Here is a 16,271-nt window from a genome sequence, read left to right as displayed (position 1 = left end):
CGCTACCGAACCTCCCCCGCTGCCACACGCACCTCCCGCCGAGCGCTGCGCTGCCAAACACCCCCACCGCCGAGCTGCACTGCCGAACACACACCCCTCCCCCGCGGAGCACCCTGCCGCGCCGCCACACCCCCCCCACGGAGTGCCGCTGCCGAATCCCCCCTCCAGCACCCCCAGCCGCCAAAACAAAAACAACCCACCCCACCCCCCACACCAACCCATGAAAACCCCCCCCCCAAAAAAAACCCTGGGGGCCCCCGGCACCCCCAAGATTGGCCGCCCCTTACCAGGTGCCGCCCCAAGCACGTGCTTGGTCGGCTAGTGCCTGGAGCCGGCCCTGCCCTGGACTCCTGTACTAGTCGAGTCTGCAACTGTCCCTATGTTTCCATAAAATACCACTGGATAGTTTTAGTAGAAGCAAAAGTCCTGCGCATTTTACGAGTTCTCCAGGTACCCATTTCACTCTGCAACTGTAGTTGCGAGTCCACACTAAGTCTCTGACTTGAAAAGAATGACGACAAATCTCATCTTATTGATCAGTTTGCATTGTGTGGGATTTGGCTACATGTGAGGTAATATCAGTAGCAGATCCCAACTGGTACACAAAAATGACTTCAAGAAAAGAGTTGCAGGTGGCTTCTGGGTGGTAGCATGTGATATGTTCCTGTAGACAAGCAAGAAATTGTCCAGTTCTTGCTGATGACTCAGAATAGACTTGTTGGCTGTTAAGGCATGCTGAAGTGTTCGTACAAAGTGTTCAGCTAGTCTGTTTGTAACAGGATGACATGCGCTGAGCCTATATGCTGAACTTCATTTGACGCTAGGAATCTCCAGAATTAATCAGAACAGAATTGAGGTCCATTGTCACTCTCAATCTGTAGTAGTAAACCAAACTGGCTAAAAAAGATACAAATCCCAATGGTCTTAATAATAGAAGAAACCATTTCAAAAACTTCTGGCCATTTTGAATGGGCCTTGACTATGACCTAAAACATAACCTTCTAGAGGTCTAGCAAAATTCCAGGGAGTCTGAGGCCATGACCAAGGGGAGAACAGATTGTTCCCTGAACATTTAAAGGGACTGGTGTAAACAGATGTAGTTTAAGGTGGATCTTGAAAGTTTTGTTTTCTATTCAATTCCTAGTGTCACAAAAGTTTATATCAAACCCCAGCTTTAATGGTTAAAAACTCCAAGCCTGGAACTAGAACACACACTGGGGCCCTCAGGGTCTGGTTTGTCATTGCCTTTCATCTTACGTAGTTTACATCTGTGCAAAGCGCAGGAAAAATGCGATCAGATCATAATTAGTAATGTTTTACATGTATTTTGCACTCATGTAAATGAATGCACAAGGGACAAGGTAGTAGAAAATCAGGTCCTTAATTTCTCTGGAGGTGGTGAGATCCCCCAGGTGCAGCTCAAGAGCTAAATGAAGCTATTCCTTTACATACAAGCCTGCAGAGATTCAACTCTGTTTACAAAATCCTGAAAATGCCATCTTCCTCTGCGTAAACTAAGGGCTTGAGCATTCAGGGCCACTCACTAGCCTCAGTGAAAGGTGACGCAAGTGGGTAAATCTTGTCACAAAACTTGTCTGCTAGTGTGGTCTGAGAATTTATACTCTGGTTCATTCTCAAAACCCTAGGCACACACAAATCTTTGTCTGCCACACTAATGGCCAGGCATACTCCTGTGTTTTGTGGTAACTCATTAGAGCAGCTGGGGATATTTCTCAAGGAGGCTAAGTTTGTGATATCACTCCATACAAAAGTTCTAGAAAATCCTGTTTGAACTGACCTGTGGAAGGAGAGCATGTGAGGTTTCATTAAAATAATATGTAGAGCTTGGCTAAATGGTAATTTAAGCCCTGGTCCTGAAATCTGATCTTTGCAAACAGCTCTCTGAAACCTGTGCTGAGCCCTGTTAACTTTAATGCAACACAATGCATATATTAAGGGTTTATCCACATAGATCACATTGCAGGATCAGGGCCTATGGAGGGATGTGCCAATAGGCTACAAATATTGGAAGCAATTGGTGTAACCACAAAGAAGGAAGGGAAATTGTTGAAGTTGGCCCAAAGGAGGAGAACTAGGACTAATGGGAAGGAAATGAACCAGTGAAATGTTAGGAATTTCCCCCTGATTTTTTTACCCTAACTGAGGAGTCTATTATTTTATGGAATAGATTTCTGGTAGTTCTATTATGCCATAGTTTAGTATGCAGTGGTGTAATACAGTTCTCCCCCAAGGGAAGTTGGGAATGACAAAGCACTCATGAGTACAATGTAGAGAACAAGCCTCCTTTGGCAAAAGGTTAGACTAGCTGAACTAACCCATGGTTTTATTCTCTGACTTCTTATTTATTTGATGATCCATTTCTTAACTTCCTAAAAAGCAAAACAGGTGCCTTTGTGATGACCGACCAGTCCTTGTCCTAGTCATGGCACCGTATGTTACCGTATTAGTTAAGGCAGTGGTCCCCAACCTTTCCCGTGGGGCGGGCGCCGGATGACTAGCTGCCGAGGACCGTGACCGCCGGACAAGCAGCCACCGAAATGCCATCGTGAAGCGGCAACATCAAGAGGCGTCACTGCCGAGCGGCATTTCGGCGGTAGCGCTTCTTGACGTTGCCGCTTCTTGGTGGCATTTTGGCGGCTGCTTGTCCGGCGGCCAGTAGGCGGGCGCACATGGATGCTCCGGCAGGCGCCATGGTGCCCGTGGGCACCGCGTTGGGGACCCCCGAGTTAAGGGTTTGTCCTTTTATATATGGGGCTGTATGGGATTTGATCTCATTTTAGGCTGTTTCAGTACATGTGGTTTTGCATCCTTGAGTTTCACTTGATAATTTGGGTGTATTTGAACCCAGTACATTGAAGGTTGGAAAAAAATAAGCTTCACGAGTTTGTTCAGCTCCATGCATTGCATCTGGGTTAATGAAGAATTATTTGACCTTGAAAACTTATCACATAAGCATATATTGCACATGCAAAATCAGTCTAGAAGATTCATGCCTATCCAGACACCAAAAGTATGGCCTTAAGTTTTGACAAGTATGTTGCAGGCTTTGAAAGAGTTTTACATGAAACTTTTCTAGGTTCATGTCCATGTTCAAGCCCCAGAGTAGCCAAGTTTCTCATGGCTTAAGGTTTAACTGCAAAAGTTCTGCACTAATTGCAACATTTGATCACCGCCCTCCTCCCCCCACCCACTCTCTCCCTCCCCTCCTTCCTTCCAGTAGGGGAGCTATTACATTATGTGGTATATCTAGCAACAATTCTATTTTCTGTGTACTACACCTTTACATGTAAGAAGCCTTTCTTTGCTAGGGGGAAGGCTGTGATGGAATAGAGGACCTTATAGCATGAGACACGCTCATCTTTCTCTGTCATGGAGACTTTATGTTGGTTCTTTCTTTGTTGTTTCCCTTTAAACTAAAATAAGGGTTTGTCAACACGGGGAATTATTCTGGAAAAGCTATTGTGCTTTAAACTCACATTTCCCTTAATCCAAATGAACTGTTGAGTGTGAATAAGTCCTAAATCATCTAGACTGAATGGGCATGTTTTGCTCGTTGTGCAGGAAATGTATATCGCGTTGTACCTGAAAAGTGGTTTTGTTTCCCTCCCTGCTTATTTGCTGTTTAACATGGAACTTACTTTTCATGAAACTTTGGAAACTGGATTATGACTGGCACTGGCATGAAAATAAACAGGTGGAAAAGCTCTTGTAGGGCATTTTTGTGGTCAGGGCTTATTTGTTTTCTAGCTATGTTGAAAATTGGCAGGCTGCTACTTTTTTGCCCCCCCTTAAAAAGAGAATAACGTGGTTTCTTTTTCTTTTCTTTTCCCCCTTTGTTGTCTAAACAGGAGAGTCCATCGGCCTCATTATGGATGAGAACAATGGCTCTGCAGAGAGTCCCCAGCTAAGCCAAGGACGGCACAATGCCATTAAGTGTGGGTGGCTGCGGAAGCAAGGAGGCTTTGTCAAGACTTGGCACACACGCTGGTTTGTTCTCAAGGGGGACCAGCTTTATTATTTCAAAGATGAAGATGAAACCAAACCCTTGGTAAGCGGGGGATGGGGGGGAGCAGGAGGGTGGGAGTGAGATAGGGAACTGAAAGAATAGTGGCAGAATTTGGTCCAACTGGAAGAAACAGGCACCCCAATCTGTAAACGAAAACAGGGCTGGCTTAGGCTCTTGGCAGATAATACGGTACTTGTCTAATTTAAATAAATATATGGCTTCCCTCAGATGCTTGGGTCCCAGAGGGTTTGTCTACGCTGCAATAAAATACCACGGCTGGCCTGTGTCAGCTGACTCGGGCTTGCAGGGCTCAGGCTGCAGGGCTGTAAAATGACAGTATAGATCTTCTGGGAACCTAAGTCCCAGAGCCCAGGCTCTGGCCCAAGCTTGAATGTCTACACTGCAATTTTATAGCCCCACCGCCCGAGCCCCGCAAGCCCGAGACAGCTGACACAGGCTAGCCATGGGTGTTTTATTGCGGTGTAGACATACCTTAAGACAGATTTTCTGCATCGGACCATTTTAAAAGTTGCCAACTGTGAGACAAGTCGCAGCAGCAAATTCCTGCTTTTTACGAATCAATCAAAGGTGCTTATTTGAGATAAGGTGGATAAGTAAACTATTGTGTATGTAGCTTGCTTGCTGCTTAAAGGACTAGCCATATGGATTTTCCCAGCCTTCAAAGTTCACAATCATACAACACCTAAACTCACATTTACTAACATCCATAATGTATAATAAACTGCTGTCTGGAATAAGCTCATAATTTACTGTTCCTTAATGGTCATTTATTTTCCTATTTACTTACTACTTTTATGGGCCTGTTTTATGGCTACAAATCTCCAGAGTGCCATAAGAAAAGAGTAAATAACTCTGCCTCCCTCCCAGCTCAGAGCAAATCTGAGCATCTGTGATATTAAGTTACTGCAGACAGAAGAACAATGTTGTAGTATATATGGTCTTAATTTTCTGAGGTCCTGACCACCTTACAGCTCCCTCTTACTTGAGATCGAGTTCTGTATGATCAGCACTTCTGTTAATTATGTCCTACATTTATACATATAGACATATACACCTACACTCATATTTTTCACACATACGGTATATTGCTTAAGATCAGTTTAAATATAGTGTGTGTTTATATGGATTTCTATAGTGTGTTATCGTTCATTCAGTAGACTGGCTATAGAATTTCACCAGTAATTCCTACATCAAGCCCATAACTTGGGTTACAACTAGAGCATATCTTTCAGAGAGACAGCCAGTCTTGATTCAGGTGTTCTAGAGGAAGTTTCCTGTTGTATAAACCTCAAGAAATGTAACTTTTAAGTTAAGGCCCATAGTGAAGCAGTTTATTCTCCTTAAATAACCCTTGGTTTCTAATTTGTTTAATTAACACATTTTAGTTATTTCATATTTCACTAAATATCTTTTTAAAATTCATATTTACAACCTCTCTGTATATCTTTCACTATGCACATTTTGAGATTTTAAATACAAAGCTGCATCTCTATTGACCTTTGTGCATTTCTGGAAGGCAAACAAGAAACCATTTAATGAAATTGCTACAAACCGAAGGATGTTTAAGGAAAGTAAGCTATTCTGTGCCTGAATACAAATCTTAATAATCTGTCTTCCCTAGTTACTTACTTTTCTCCAGCAGACCCTGTCTTATATAGTTCTTTGTTTTGATGCAGCGCTTAAATGATCAGCCTGATTCTGCACTTGTTTATACTTTCCGAATGAAAATACAAAAGCAACTTCTAAACAGATATACAAAATCTTCTTCTAGTTTTTTCTTTCTCCTATTTTGAGGTTCCCTCCATGACTTCTGTGTCCATTCAGTATTTGGTTTTGACTTTCTCTCTGAGGATGGAGAAGTTATTCCCATGAACTCCTCTAACTTAATTTCTCCTAGGTTACGTTATGTTTATTGCATCTTAAATGATCCTAGGCTCCCTGGGTGCTGAGCATTGTCAATAAACCTTTTGTGCCATCAGCAGATGGTTTTGTGTGTCAGGAAGAATTATATTATTTCTTCCTCTCATTTAGGAAGAAACAAAAATTTATAGTTGGTCAGAGGAAAGGAGAGGTTGAGGAATAACTGCCAAAGTAACGATTTGGCCAGACCTAGAAGTAGCGAACTGATATCAAATTCTTGAGTCAGAGTATTAGCCAGCTTGCTAAAGTAATTGCATTAGCCAGAATTTTTAAACTTTGGTGTCTAAATTTAGACTTCTCACTCCATATATAGCCATCTAAATAAAAATAGCCTGACTTTCATAGGTGCTCGGCCATATCACCTCAGTAGTTAGGGCACTAGCTTGTGAGTCGGAAGACAAAAATTCAGTTCCCTGTTTTGCCCCCAGACTCTTCGTCTGTGACTTTGGATGAGTCACTTGGTCTCTCTGGGCCTCAGTTCTCCATTTGTAAAATAGGAATAATAGCACTGCCTTACCTTACAGGTGTGCTGTCAGGATGAATACATAGGTAATTATGTGGAGAGGCCACATAATTACCTGAGAGAGCTAGACTTAAGTGAGAACTGTGAATGTTCAGTTGTTCTGAAAATCAAGACACTTATGCAGATGCCTAAAGGTAGGCTCCAAAATCTACATTTAGGCATTCATGTCTGAAAATTCTGGCCACTTGACCAGATCGTCGGCCAGTGTAAATCAGCACTGTTCCACTGATTCCACTGGATCTGTGCAAATGGATCCTAACCCAGGATCTAGTCCCCTATCTTCAACACATACCGTAGTTAGTGATCCCTAAGCAGGGCCGGCTCCAGCGTTTCTGCCGCCCCAAGCAAAAAAAAAAAAATTCACCGGCAGGTTCTTCGCTCCTAGAGGGAGTGAGGGACCTGCCCCTCCCGAATTGCCGCAGGTGCCGCCCCTCTCCCTTGGCCGCCCCAAGCGCCTGCTTGTTAAGCTGGTGCCTGGAGCCGGCCCTGTCCATAAAAAGTGATAATAAGCTCCTCTTTCTTATAAAGAGACCAATCCTGCAAAATCCCCACCTCTAGAACCACAGCTGACTTTTCTCATCCAGAGTATACAATATTTTTGAGTGAGCCAGGGCTACAATCTAAGGAGAGTGTTGCTATTTAAATGTAAGAAAAATGGTGCCATATTGTATTCACAGTTACAATTGCATAAATATAACAAAGCTACTGAAGAGAGGTGAATTCTTATTACATGTAGACTTTTCACACTTACAGGCAGTCAATAATTATTCTTTTATGGATGCAAAATTTAAAGGATTCTCTGACAACAAAATAAATTTAGAAATAAGGACACTTTAGTGTTCTCTACATTTATTCCCTCTATTTACTGTTAAAATAGGAAAAACTGGATTTTTTTTCTGTACCTGTTTTGTAGAACTGAAGCCCTAAAAAGATCATGCCTTTACACCATCATTTAAAAAACACTAACCACAATATTTCAGGACACAGAACTTTACTGGGCTGCTAGCTGAAGGCAGTAATAGTAGCGGTAAGGCCACACAGCTTTACATGGGCAGTTATTCAGTGCGCTATAGCATCAATAACTGCATTAAACAGTGGGAGGCCATAAAATATGTAGTGTATCTCAATGGCTACTACAACTTCTAAACTTTTATAGGTGAAAGAAATCTGTAAGTTTGATTCTGAAACCTTTGATGCTTCTAATTGAGCTGCTTTTGAGTTTCTTGCCTAAAAGTCATGAGTAATTATAAAAACACCCCATGATAGAGGTAGGAGGGAAAAAATCTTCAGAAGTATTACTTGCTTAAAACCCCCATCAATACTTATGGGAAACTAGTAGACCAGACCAAATTAGGGCTGTTCCAATACCCACTTTGTTGCAGTTTTGAAATATTTCTGAAGCAAATTAGAGTGCTGAAATGTGTCCTGGATTTGATGCCTCAACTGTAACATGTAGTACAATATTTTCATTTAGCTACAAAGGAAAGTTATACTGTATGCGTTCTGGTATCCAAATTCTCAAGGGTTCTGTCTGGGAACCCTAGTCTCTATGCTGAATTTGCGGCAGAGCTGTGAAGCAAAGAACTTTACTTTAACCACTTACTGTCGGTTAAGTAACAATGCTGTTATCAGATGGAGAGCAGCGACTTCTAAAATGGATTTATCTAACTTTCTGGAGCCTATAATTAAGAAAACAAACACCTGCTGAGAGGAATACCAATCTGCTGACATAAAGTCATTAACAGATTTTTAGATTCATTCACATACACCACTGCAACTCATTTAGAAAATACAACTAAGGAAAAGAACTAATTATTTTTCTTTTTATCTGTTTTCAGTTCAGATTGTGGTGTTTCGGCTGGTGGGTGTGAGGAGAGGGAAAGGGTGGGACACGGGTCACTTGCTGGAGGATTCTCTGCACCTTGAGGTCTTTAAACCACGATTTGAGGACTTCAATAACTCAGACATAGGTTAGGGGTTTGTTACAGGAGAGGGTGGGTGAGATTCTGTGGCCTGCGTTGTGCAGGAGATCAGACTAGATGATCATAATGGTCCCTTCTGACCTTAAAGTCTATGAGTCTATGCGTTTGTGAATGATGCAACTACTTGGGCCTGAGTCTCTCTCCCTGTGATGGAAAAAAAATCAGCGTACATTTATGGGTCCTGTTGGATAGTACATATAAGTGGTAATTAAAGGTTAGGCAAAACAGTCTTAGCGAACAATTTATTCAACACATTAAGCCCTGCAGCAGGTTGGCAGTGTTCCCTAGTACACTCGGTCTGATACCTGGGAATGCAGTGTCTGGGCAGACTCACTGCTCCAGGTGGCTTGTTATGCACCTGGCAGAAGGGAACTCTCAGGAAGAGAGAGAATAAGGGTTTGGAACCCACTGGGGAGGAGCCTGAGTGGAACCAGACCTGAGGGAAAGTATACTTATTTGCTGATATTTTTGTCATTAAGACTAACCCATGAGGGGCTAAGTTTGTTTGCAGTTAGTTGGCTTGGGGAATCATTGTTTGCAAGTCTAAATCCTTTGCAAACACTTCAGGTTTTTTGTAAGTTTATTTGCTATTAGTAATTGTTGGGTGAATACTTTCTGCAGATATATTTCAGCTTATGTTTGTTTCCAAACTATTAATTTTGACAGTTATTGACTATTAGTTGTTTGTACTGCATGTGGAAGGGAAGAAAAGGATGAAGGGCATGTTGCATGGTATTGTTTCTATTTCCTGACTGGATAACTGAATCCTTATAAAAGGGTAAGCACTTGAGGTGCACATAGTGAAAAACTACTTGTGCACAAATACCTTTGTTAGCAGATAAGTATTGATAATTGCATGAAGAACAGCCATTTCCCAGTATTAGAACAATAAAAACCTGTTCATTCAAAAGTTCACAAGGGAAGAACATGGCTTTCTAACAGAGTGAAAATTTGGGAAAATATTGGCAAATAACTTTCCCTCCATTCACCCAGTACTGGTGTTAAACTGCCTGGGGGATGCTATCCTCTTTTGTGCTTCTGTTCGGGTGTCTATGCACTTAGGTTCTCCAGCTGCTCCATTTTTTTTTAATATTAGCCAAATTAATCCTTAGTTTATCTCCTCTTGACTTGCATAGTATATTATAATTTGTCAGTAGAAATCAACAGAACTCCACTGGGCAAGCTCAGGATGCCTGGACCCTTGAGAAAGAAGCCTGTCTGAGGGCAGGTCTACACTTACTTCCTGGTCCGGCCGTAAGCAATCGATCTTCTGGGATGGATTTATCGCGTCTTGTCTAGATGCGATAAATAGATCCCGGATCGATCCCGGAAGTGCTTGCCGTCGACGCCGGTACTCCAGCTCGGCGAGAGGAGTACGCGGCATCGACGGGGGAGCCTGCCTGCCGCGTCTGGACCCGCGGTAAGTTCGAACTAAAGTACTTCGAATTCTAGCTGAATTTGCGTACCTTAGTTCGAAGTGGGGGGTTAGTGTGGACCAGGCCTCAGTTTTACCATCTACCTTCATTCCTGAAGCCAGGATGGAGACCCATGATTGAGTTTACTATGAAGGCAGTCTGCTCTGCCCATTTCCTCTGATTTTCTTGTTGCTTTATTCATGCCTGGGGAACAGGCAAATCAGTCCTGTATCTCCTGCTGCATCTATTCAGGGTGTTGTCAAGTTCTACAGTCTTCCCGTGGAGAGTCGGCAGAAAATTTTCCAATGGTCTCCCCCTTAAAACAACTTATAAAGTTAATGATCTTCTGAAATGTGAAGATTTGAGGTGAAATTCTCAAGATAATTTGCCAGTAGTGATTTTGCAGGTTTACAGGAATTGGCTGTTCAGTTATACCCTAAATTCAGTATATTTGCAGCAAAAACTATGTCACAATTAGAAATCAGTTTCATACTGCAGAGTAGCTTCACAGCATTCCATAAAATCGAATGAAATTCTCTGCAATTATTTTGTCTGCAGATTTCCACTGTTTTTTATTAGGATATGCTTAAATTTGCTGGTAGCAATAGTCCCCTATCTCTGTTTCCTTGTCTATAAACTGGAGATTATACCAACTCAGGTACTCGACAAGAATGATGGGACAATTAGTTAAGGCAGGTTCAGTGCGTTAACCATGCCATCCATTATAAATGCCAAGTGTTATCTTTAGAAGTCCTTCAGTTTTGTGGGCAAATAATGCACATCATATTTGTTCTGAACACAGGAATTGAAACCTCATGACAATTAAATAATGTTTATGATAAATGGCAGGAACACATCTGATTTCATAGTGTCAGCTCCTCTGCTATTGCAAACCGATGTCACTTTGAAGTCAGTGCAACTATGTTGGCATACATTGGCTGAAGGTCTGATTCAAAGTGTCCCCACAGATACACACAGAGTACGTAGAAAGGTCGAGGAAAAGGTGCAGTATACGACCATTATTTTTCATAGCCAAGGGCCATGAATTTTCATTGAATCTTTATTATCATCAAACACAACAGTCATTCCCTTATATTGTTTTATCAGTCAGAGTAGCAGCTATCTTTTTGTGTGATGTCCTTGAAATATCTCAAAGGGCCTTTGGAAGATGGTGTTTTCACTTATTGAAGATGAAAGTAGGGATATAAATAGATGGTTATTTATTGTAGACAGAAATGAAAGGGGTAAAAAAAATGGATGCAAAGCAGATGAATACAATCTGGAAGAATAACACCAGCTGGGAAGAGATAACTAAATAATTTCTGATAATTCTGAGTAATTTCTCATCTTGGAAATTATTCATTTTTTTGGTTAACTTCTTAAGTCTTCTCATTCTTGTATTCCTTGGCCTTTTGTGCTTTGAGACCCAGTCTTGTGCCAGCTCTGAAGGTCAAATATCTTGCCAGAAAAGTGGGTAGCCAAAGAGATCAACATTTAACATTCTCCATTTCATAATACAGCTGTTGTTTGGATGCAGCTGATTAACAGGCTTTTCCAATTTCTACTCTGTTTTTGACAGAAAATAATGTTTTCCCAGCAATGTCTGAGTAGGCGATGTCTGGATTTAAGACAGGGATGAGAGCGGTGGCGCCTTCTCAGTGGTGTTGTTTTTGTAGTCTTGCAACTGGCAGTAAGAATATTTGCAGTGTGATTTTCTTACAGTAGTTTCACTATGTCACAAACTCTTAAGACTAGCTTTATTGAGTCAAGAAATCAGTCTCCTAGGGTGAAATCAAGAATCCAGATGAAGCACTATTGGCATAAGGGCATAAACAGTGATGGGCAAACTCATTTTGAACCCACTTCAGTATTTTGGGCTGGATTTTGGACTCGCACTAGTTTTATATCAAGACTAACTCCATTAAGTTGAAGGTCTTAATTCTGGGTTCTGGCCAGTAAAGGGGACTTAAACAGGCATGAACTGGCCACCCAGGAATAGTGTAGGGGTGCGATCAGGTGAGGGGGGGGAAATGTAGCAGGAACTTCTCTCTGATTATCCTGAGCTGATGCAGCTGCACGTAGAGGCTTCTCTAGTTAATGCTGGGGATTGCGTTATCCCCAGCAACTTCCAGGATCCAGGAGATGGAAAGGTGATCTCAACCACCCTCTTAAAATCAGGTCCCTTAAAATAGTCTCCAGTTAGGCCCTCAAAATCATGACTTGCTACTCACCCATACACAGGGAACCCATTTGTGCTAGTTTAGGTTTGGGGGAACTTTGGTCCCTGGTACATAGTACAGAATTCCCTTTAGCTTACAAGAAAATTGGGCTTACATATTGTATATGTGCAAAGTAGGTACCTGTTTCTTAAACTCTAGTTCTTTGTAGCTGGTGTAATATCTGTAAAATCATTTAAGATTGCTGTAACCACAGTCCATATACTTGGTGGTAATCACTTTGGATAGTGACATTTCATTAGAAAGGTTGTGTAAGTCAAAAATACACATAGTGGTGTTACCTAATACACACAAATGCTCTTTTATGGTAATTATGAGTGATGCTCTGTTTTGTTTTGTTTATATGATTGATGCGAATTTTGTGATCAGTTTATAGTTACTGTAGTTTCACAGTTTTCTGACCGAGATTTCATGCAATTCAGGAAAAAGATTAGGCTCTGGCATGTAAATAGAGACTTGTTGGATAGCTTAGATATATATATAGAGAGAGAAATCCAACCCATGAGATTACAGAAACCAGGAAGTTCCAGCAAGATGTCTTGCAAATTGCATTTAGAAGTGGCTTATTTATGTATGAAATCAACTAAAATGGAATTGAGCATTTTCCAGGCAAGAAAACAAATGAGGGAGTCATAAATCTCAAGAGGAGGTTTCAAACTATTTGTAATAGTGTCAGGACAGTAGCTTCTATTGGCAGCTTTAAATGCCTCTTCAGAACTAGACTGGACAAATGACTAGAAAACGTGCTGTAGAGAGGAATCCTGTATTTGCAGGGAGATTGAGTCAATGATCAAACAGGAATTTTCCACCTGTAGCTTCTTTGTTTACAATCTATCCCTCTTCATTATTTCCTTGTAATACATGGAACCGTGCTTTCACTCTTGAATGTAACTTTGGGAATTCCGCTGTTTGTATATGTGATGCTTTGGGGGTTCAGTAAGAGGTTGTCATTGCCTGCCCTGTAATCCTGGGTGCTTCCGTTCTGTGCAGCTTTGACTCAGAGCCCTGACACCAGAAACCTATTTATAGCTCAATGACTTCACCAGGGCTTCCACCAGTCGGGTTACTCCTTGCAGGGCAATCTCAACAGACACTTCAGTCCTGAGTCTCCCCCAAACCGTCTCTTCTGCAATGTGAACTTCCCAGGAGTTAGTATGTTCACTGCCTCCAGAGAGACAGAAGATACACCAGCCTGGTAGTTTGGTTGAGGATTTTACCCTTCAGTTTAATATACGGCACTGAAATGGTTTTGTAATAAAACTAGATATACAGTTGTTTATTAACTAAGAAAAGGTATTTAAGTGATAAGACGACACAGATATGATAATAAGTCAAACAAAACAAAACATACTTTCTAGGGATTAAAATTTGTGATCTTTGTTTAAGCTGTTTTCTCACCTATAGTCAGTTCTCAGAGAATTCAACCCTGTGGGTTGAAGGATCCAGCCTTCTCAGATTACAAGTGCTCTCTGGTCCCTTGTATCTGTCCAGTGATGGGTAACAAAATTAGGGTACCTTAGGCACTGCCTGCCAAATACATTTTAGAAACTTATTTCCAGCATACATATATAACTCTTTTTATACGTTGCCTGTACATACATCACACAATAATATTAATGACCAGCATGTTACCAGTTTGCCTATGAGACCTTACACAACACCTTTTTGTACTGATTATAACAACAGTGAGTTGGAGGCAATGAGTGCATCAGGCCTGATGAGAGTTATGGTCTGGCGTGCTTTCTGTCAGTGGGCATTTGAGAGGTTCCCTGGGTCCCAGTATAAATAATCAGAGGCCTATGCTTCCTAGATTGTTCTGAGCTGAAAATGATGCTTATGTCACTGGAAAAGTAACCTCCCCTTGGTTTGTAATAACGTCTCAGAAATTATCTACTTTAAGGCCCTTGTGTTGATGTTAAATTTAGGGAGGTCAAAAATTTAGTTTTTTCACTAAAAGATGGGGTATAATTGAAAATGAATTTTTTAGAGGGGGCATTTTTTTTCTGGTGTTATTTAAATAAATTACTTCAGGGGAAAAATGTTTTTCCATTTGTAAGAATGTTTTCTTTTCTTGAGCTTTACTGTAATGAGGTGGCAGTTTCTAGAACTCCATGCTGGCAAACCACCCCCAACCATCACTCTTTTCCCCTCTGCCTGCAAAGAGCCCCATGGAAGTAACTGGGGCTCTATCTAGGGGACTTGTCTGCAGAGAGCTCCTTGTAGGATCAGGGCCTTTGTTTCCTTTCTTGGCTTCTTTTCTACTATTGCCACTTAGTTTTGTGCTCAGGATGCTTGTCTGCTCTGAACTGAAACTGTGAACTAATTTCAAACATTCAGAGGTTATAAGGCCAGAAGGGATCACTGTGATCATCTAGCTTGTGAACCTGATCAAGTCTTTTAGAAAAAAAATCTAATCTTGATTTTAAAATTTCCAGTGAAGGAGAATCCACCACCACTCTTGGTAAGTTTTTCCAATGGTTAATTACCCTTACTGTTAAAAATTTGCAACTTATGTCTAGTCTGAATTTGTCTAGATTCAGTCTAGCAGATTTGTCTGCTAGACTGAAGAGCTGTTATCAAATTTTTTTCCCCATGTAGCTACTTCAACTTTAATCAAGTCACCCCTTAATCTTCTGTTTGTTAAATGAAATAGATTGAGCTCCTTGAGTCTCTTGCTATAAGATATGTTTTCCCGTCCTTTCATAATGCCTGAGGCCTATCTGTGAACCCTTTCTAATTTTTCAACTTCCTTCTTGATCTGTGGACACCAGAACTGAACACTGTATTCCAATAGCAGTCGCACCAGTGCCAAATATAGTGCGTCTCTCACAAGGCTTGGTAACCTGTTCCAATGGTTAACTGACCCTCACTGTTTGAATTTCTTGAACTTTAGCTTCCAGCCATTGGCTTTTGTTATGCCCTGGTCTGCTGATTGAAAGAGCGCTAAACATATGCTCACTTGTTCACAGGATCATAGCCAAAGCTAGGGAAGAAGTCCTAGATTTGAACACTAATCTAAATCTTAAATTTTGGCTTGTGCCCACCTCTGACTAAAACTGAATAGTTGTCCTCTAAAATTGGCCTTCAGTTCATCAGATGTCTGTGTATGAGAGGACTGCCTCTTGTGTACAAACTGAATTGTATAAGTCTCTCACTCTGGCATAATATGTGCTTTCCATCTGATATAACCTGTGTAAAAATGTCATTAACAGAGAAGTCCATTTAAGACATGTGTTAGAAGCTAATGGGAAACAGATAGTTCAACTGCATTTTTTAATTAAAATAATGTAAAACTTCTAATGGAAGTGTTAAATAGAAGTTAATATGATAATTACATAAATTGAAACTGAGCCTGCCGATGGGGAAAAATCCTTTCAGTAGTTCAATATGGATAAGGAGAGAAATTGTTGCCTTCTCTTACAGATAGCACTGGAATGGATAACATTTTTGTGTGCAGTGGAAATTTGCTAATCCACACGCTTCATAATTAGCTTACAAAAATGATGGTCTCTCCATTTCTCAGCAGAATTTTAATAGCAGAGTTCAAAGTTCATCCCTCCTGCCATAAGTCACATAATTCAGGCTTTGTTCAAATACTGAACAGGAGTGGTGGGCGATGAAATATACCCAATGGAGGGCTGCTGGGGTGCAACTTAGCTCCTCGGCAAATGTCATTATAAACTACTGGTGTAAAACCAGAATATCTCTACTGACATCAATTTACATCAGTTGAACTGGGATCAGAATGACAGCTGCAGCTTCTCTGTTGTATCTTTGAAGAGGTTTTGAGGTGGTGACTCCATGCAGTCACACGCAGGGCCGGCTCCAGGCACCAGCTGAGCAAGCTGGTGCTCGGGGCGGCAGATTGTTGGAGGCGGCATTCTGCCCAATCCTAGGGCGGCACGGACGCTTTTTTGTTGTTGTTGTTGTTCTTGTTCTGCTCCGGCCGCCCTGTAGGGGGCGGCGGCGCGGAGAACCAGAGCGCCCTGCAGGGCAGTCCTCTTCCTTCCCTCCCCGCCGACCGGAGCGGAGCCCTCGCGGCAGGAGGCGGCGCAGCGGGAGGGGCCGCGTGGCAGAGCCCCTGCTGTAGCCCTGGACGCCCCCTTCTCTCTCTCTCCCGCCCGCTCCCGCTCCCTCCCCCCCCCC

The 16,271-nt window shown here is 41.8% G+C and overlaps 1 protein-coding gene across 2 annotated transcripts in view; it reads left to right on the top strand.

The window, feature by feature from the left end:
• The window catches only part of ARHGAP24 (Rho GTPase activating protein 24), a 333,812-nt gene that overhangs the window by 54,211 nt on the left and 263,330 nt on the right, over positions 1 to 16,271 (top strand). The window contains exon 2 of one of the 2 annotated variants that reach the window (XM_024198670.1): positions 3,870 to 4,069. The exons of the other annotated variant lie outside the window; for it this stretch is intronic. Within the exon in view, the coding sequence (XP_024054438.1) occupies positions 3,890 to 4,069 (180 nt within the window). The 5' untranslated portion in view covers positions 3,870 to 3,889. The remainder of the gene's footprint in view (positions 1 to 3,869; positions 4,070 to 16,271) is intronic. 2 annotated transcript variants of the gene reach the window in all.

Source organism: Terrapene carolina, unplaced genomic scaffold (assembly GCF_002925995.2).
Source record: "Terrapene carolina triunguis isolate 2854851 unplaced genomic scaffold, T_m_triunguis-2.0 Scaffold789, whole genome shotgun sequence".
Taxonomy (NCBI): Eukaryota; Metazoa; Chordata; order Testudines; family Emydidae; genus Terrapene; species Terrapene triunguis.
The sequence above is the reverse complement of the archived record's forward strand: the minus strand, read 5'-3'. Positions and strand labels throughout refer to the sequence as shown.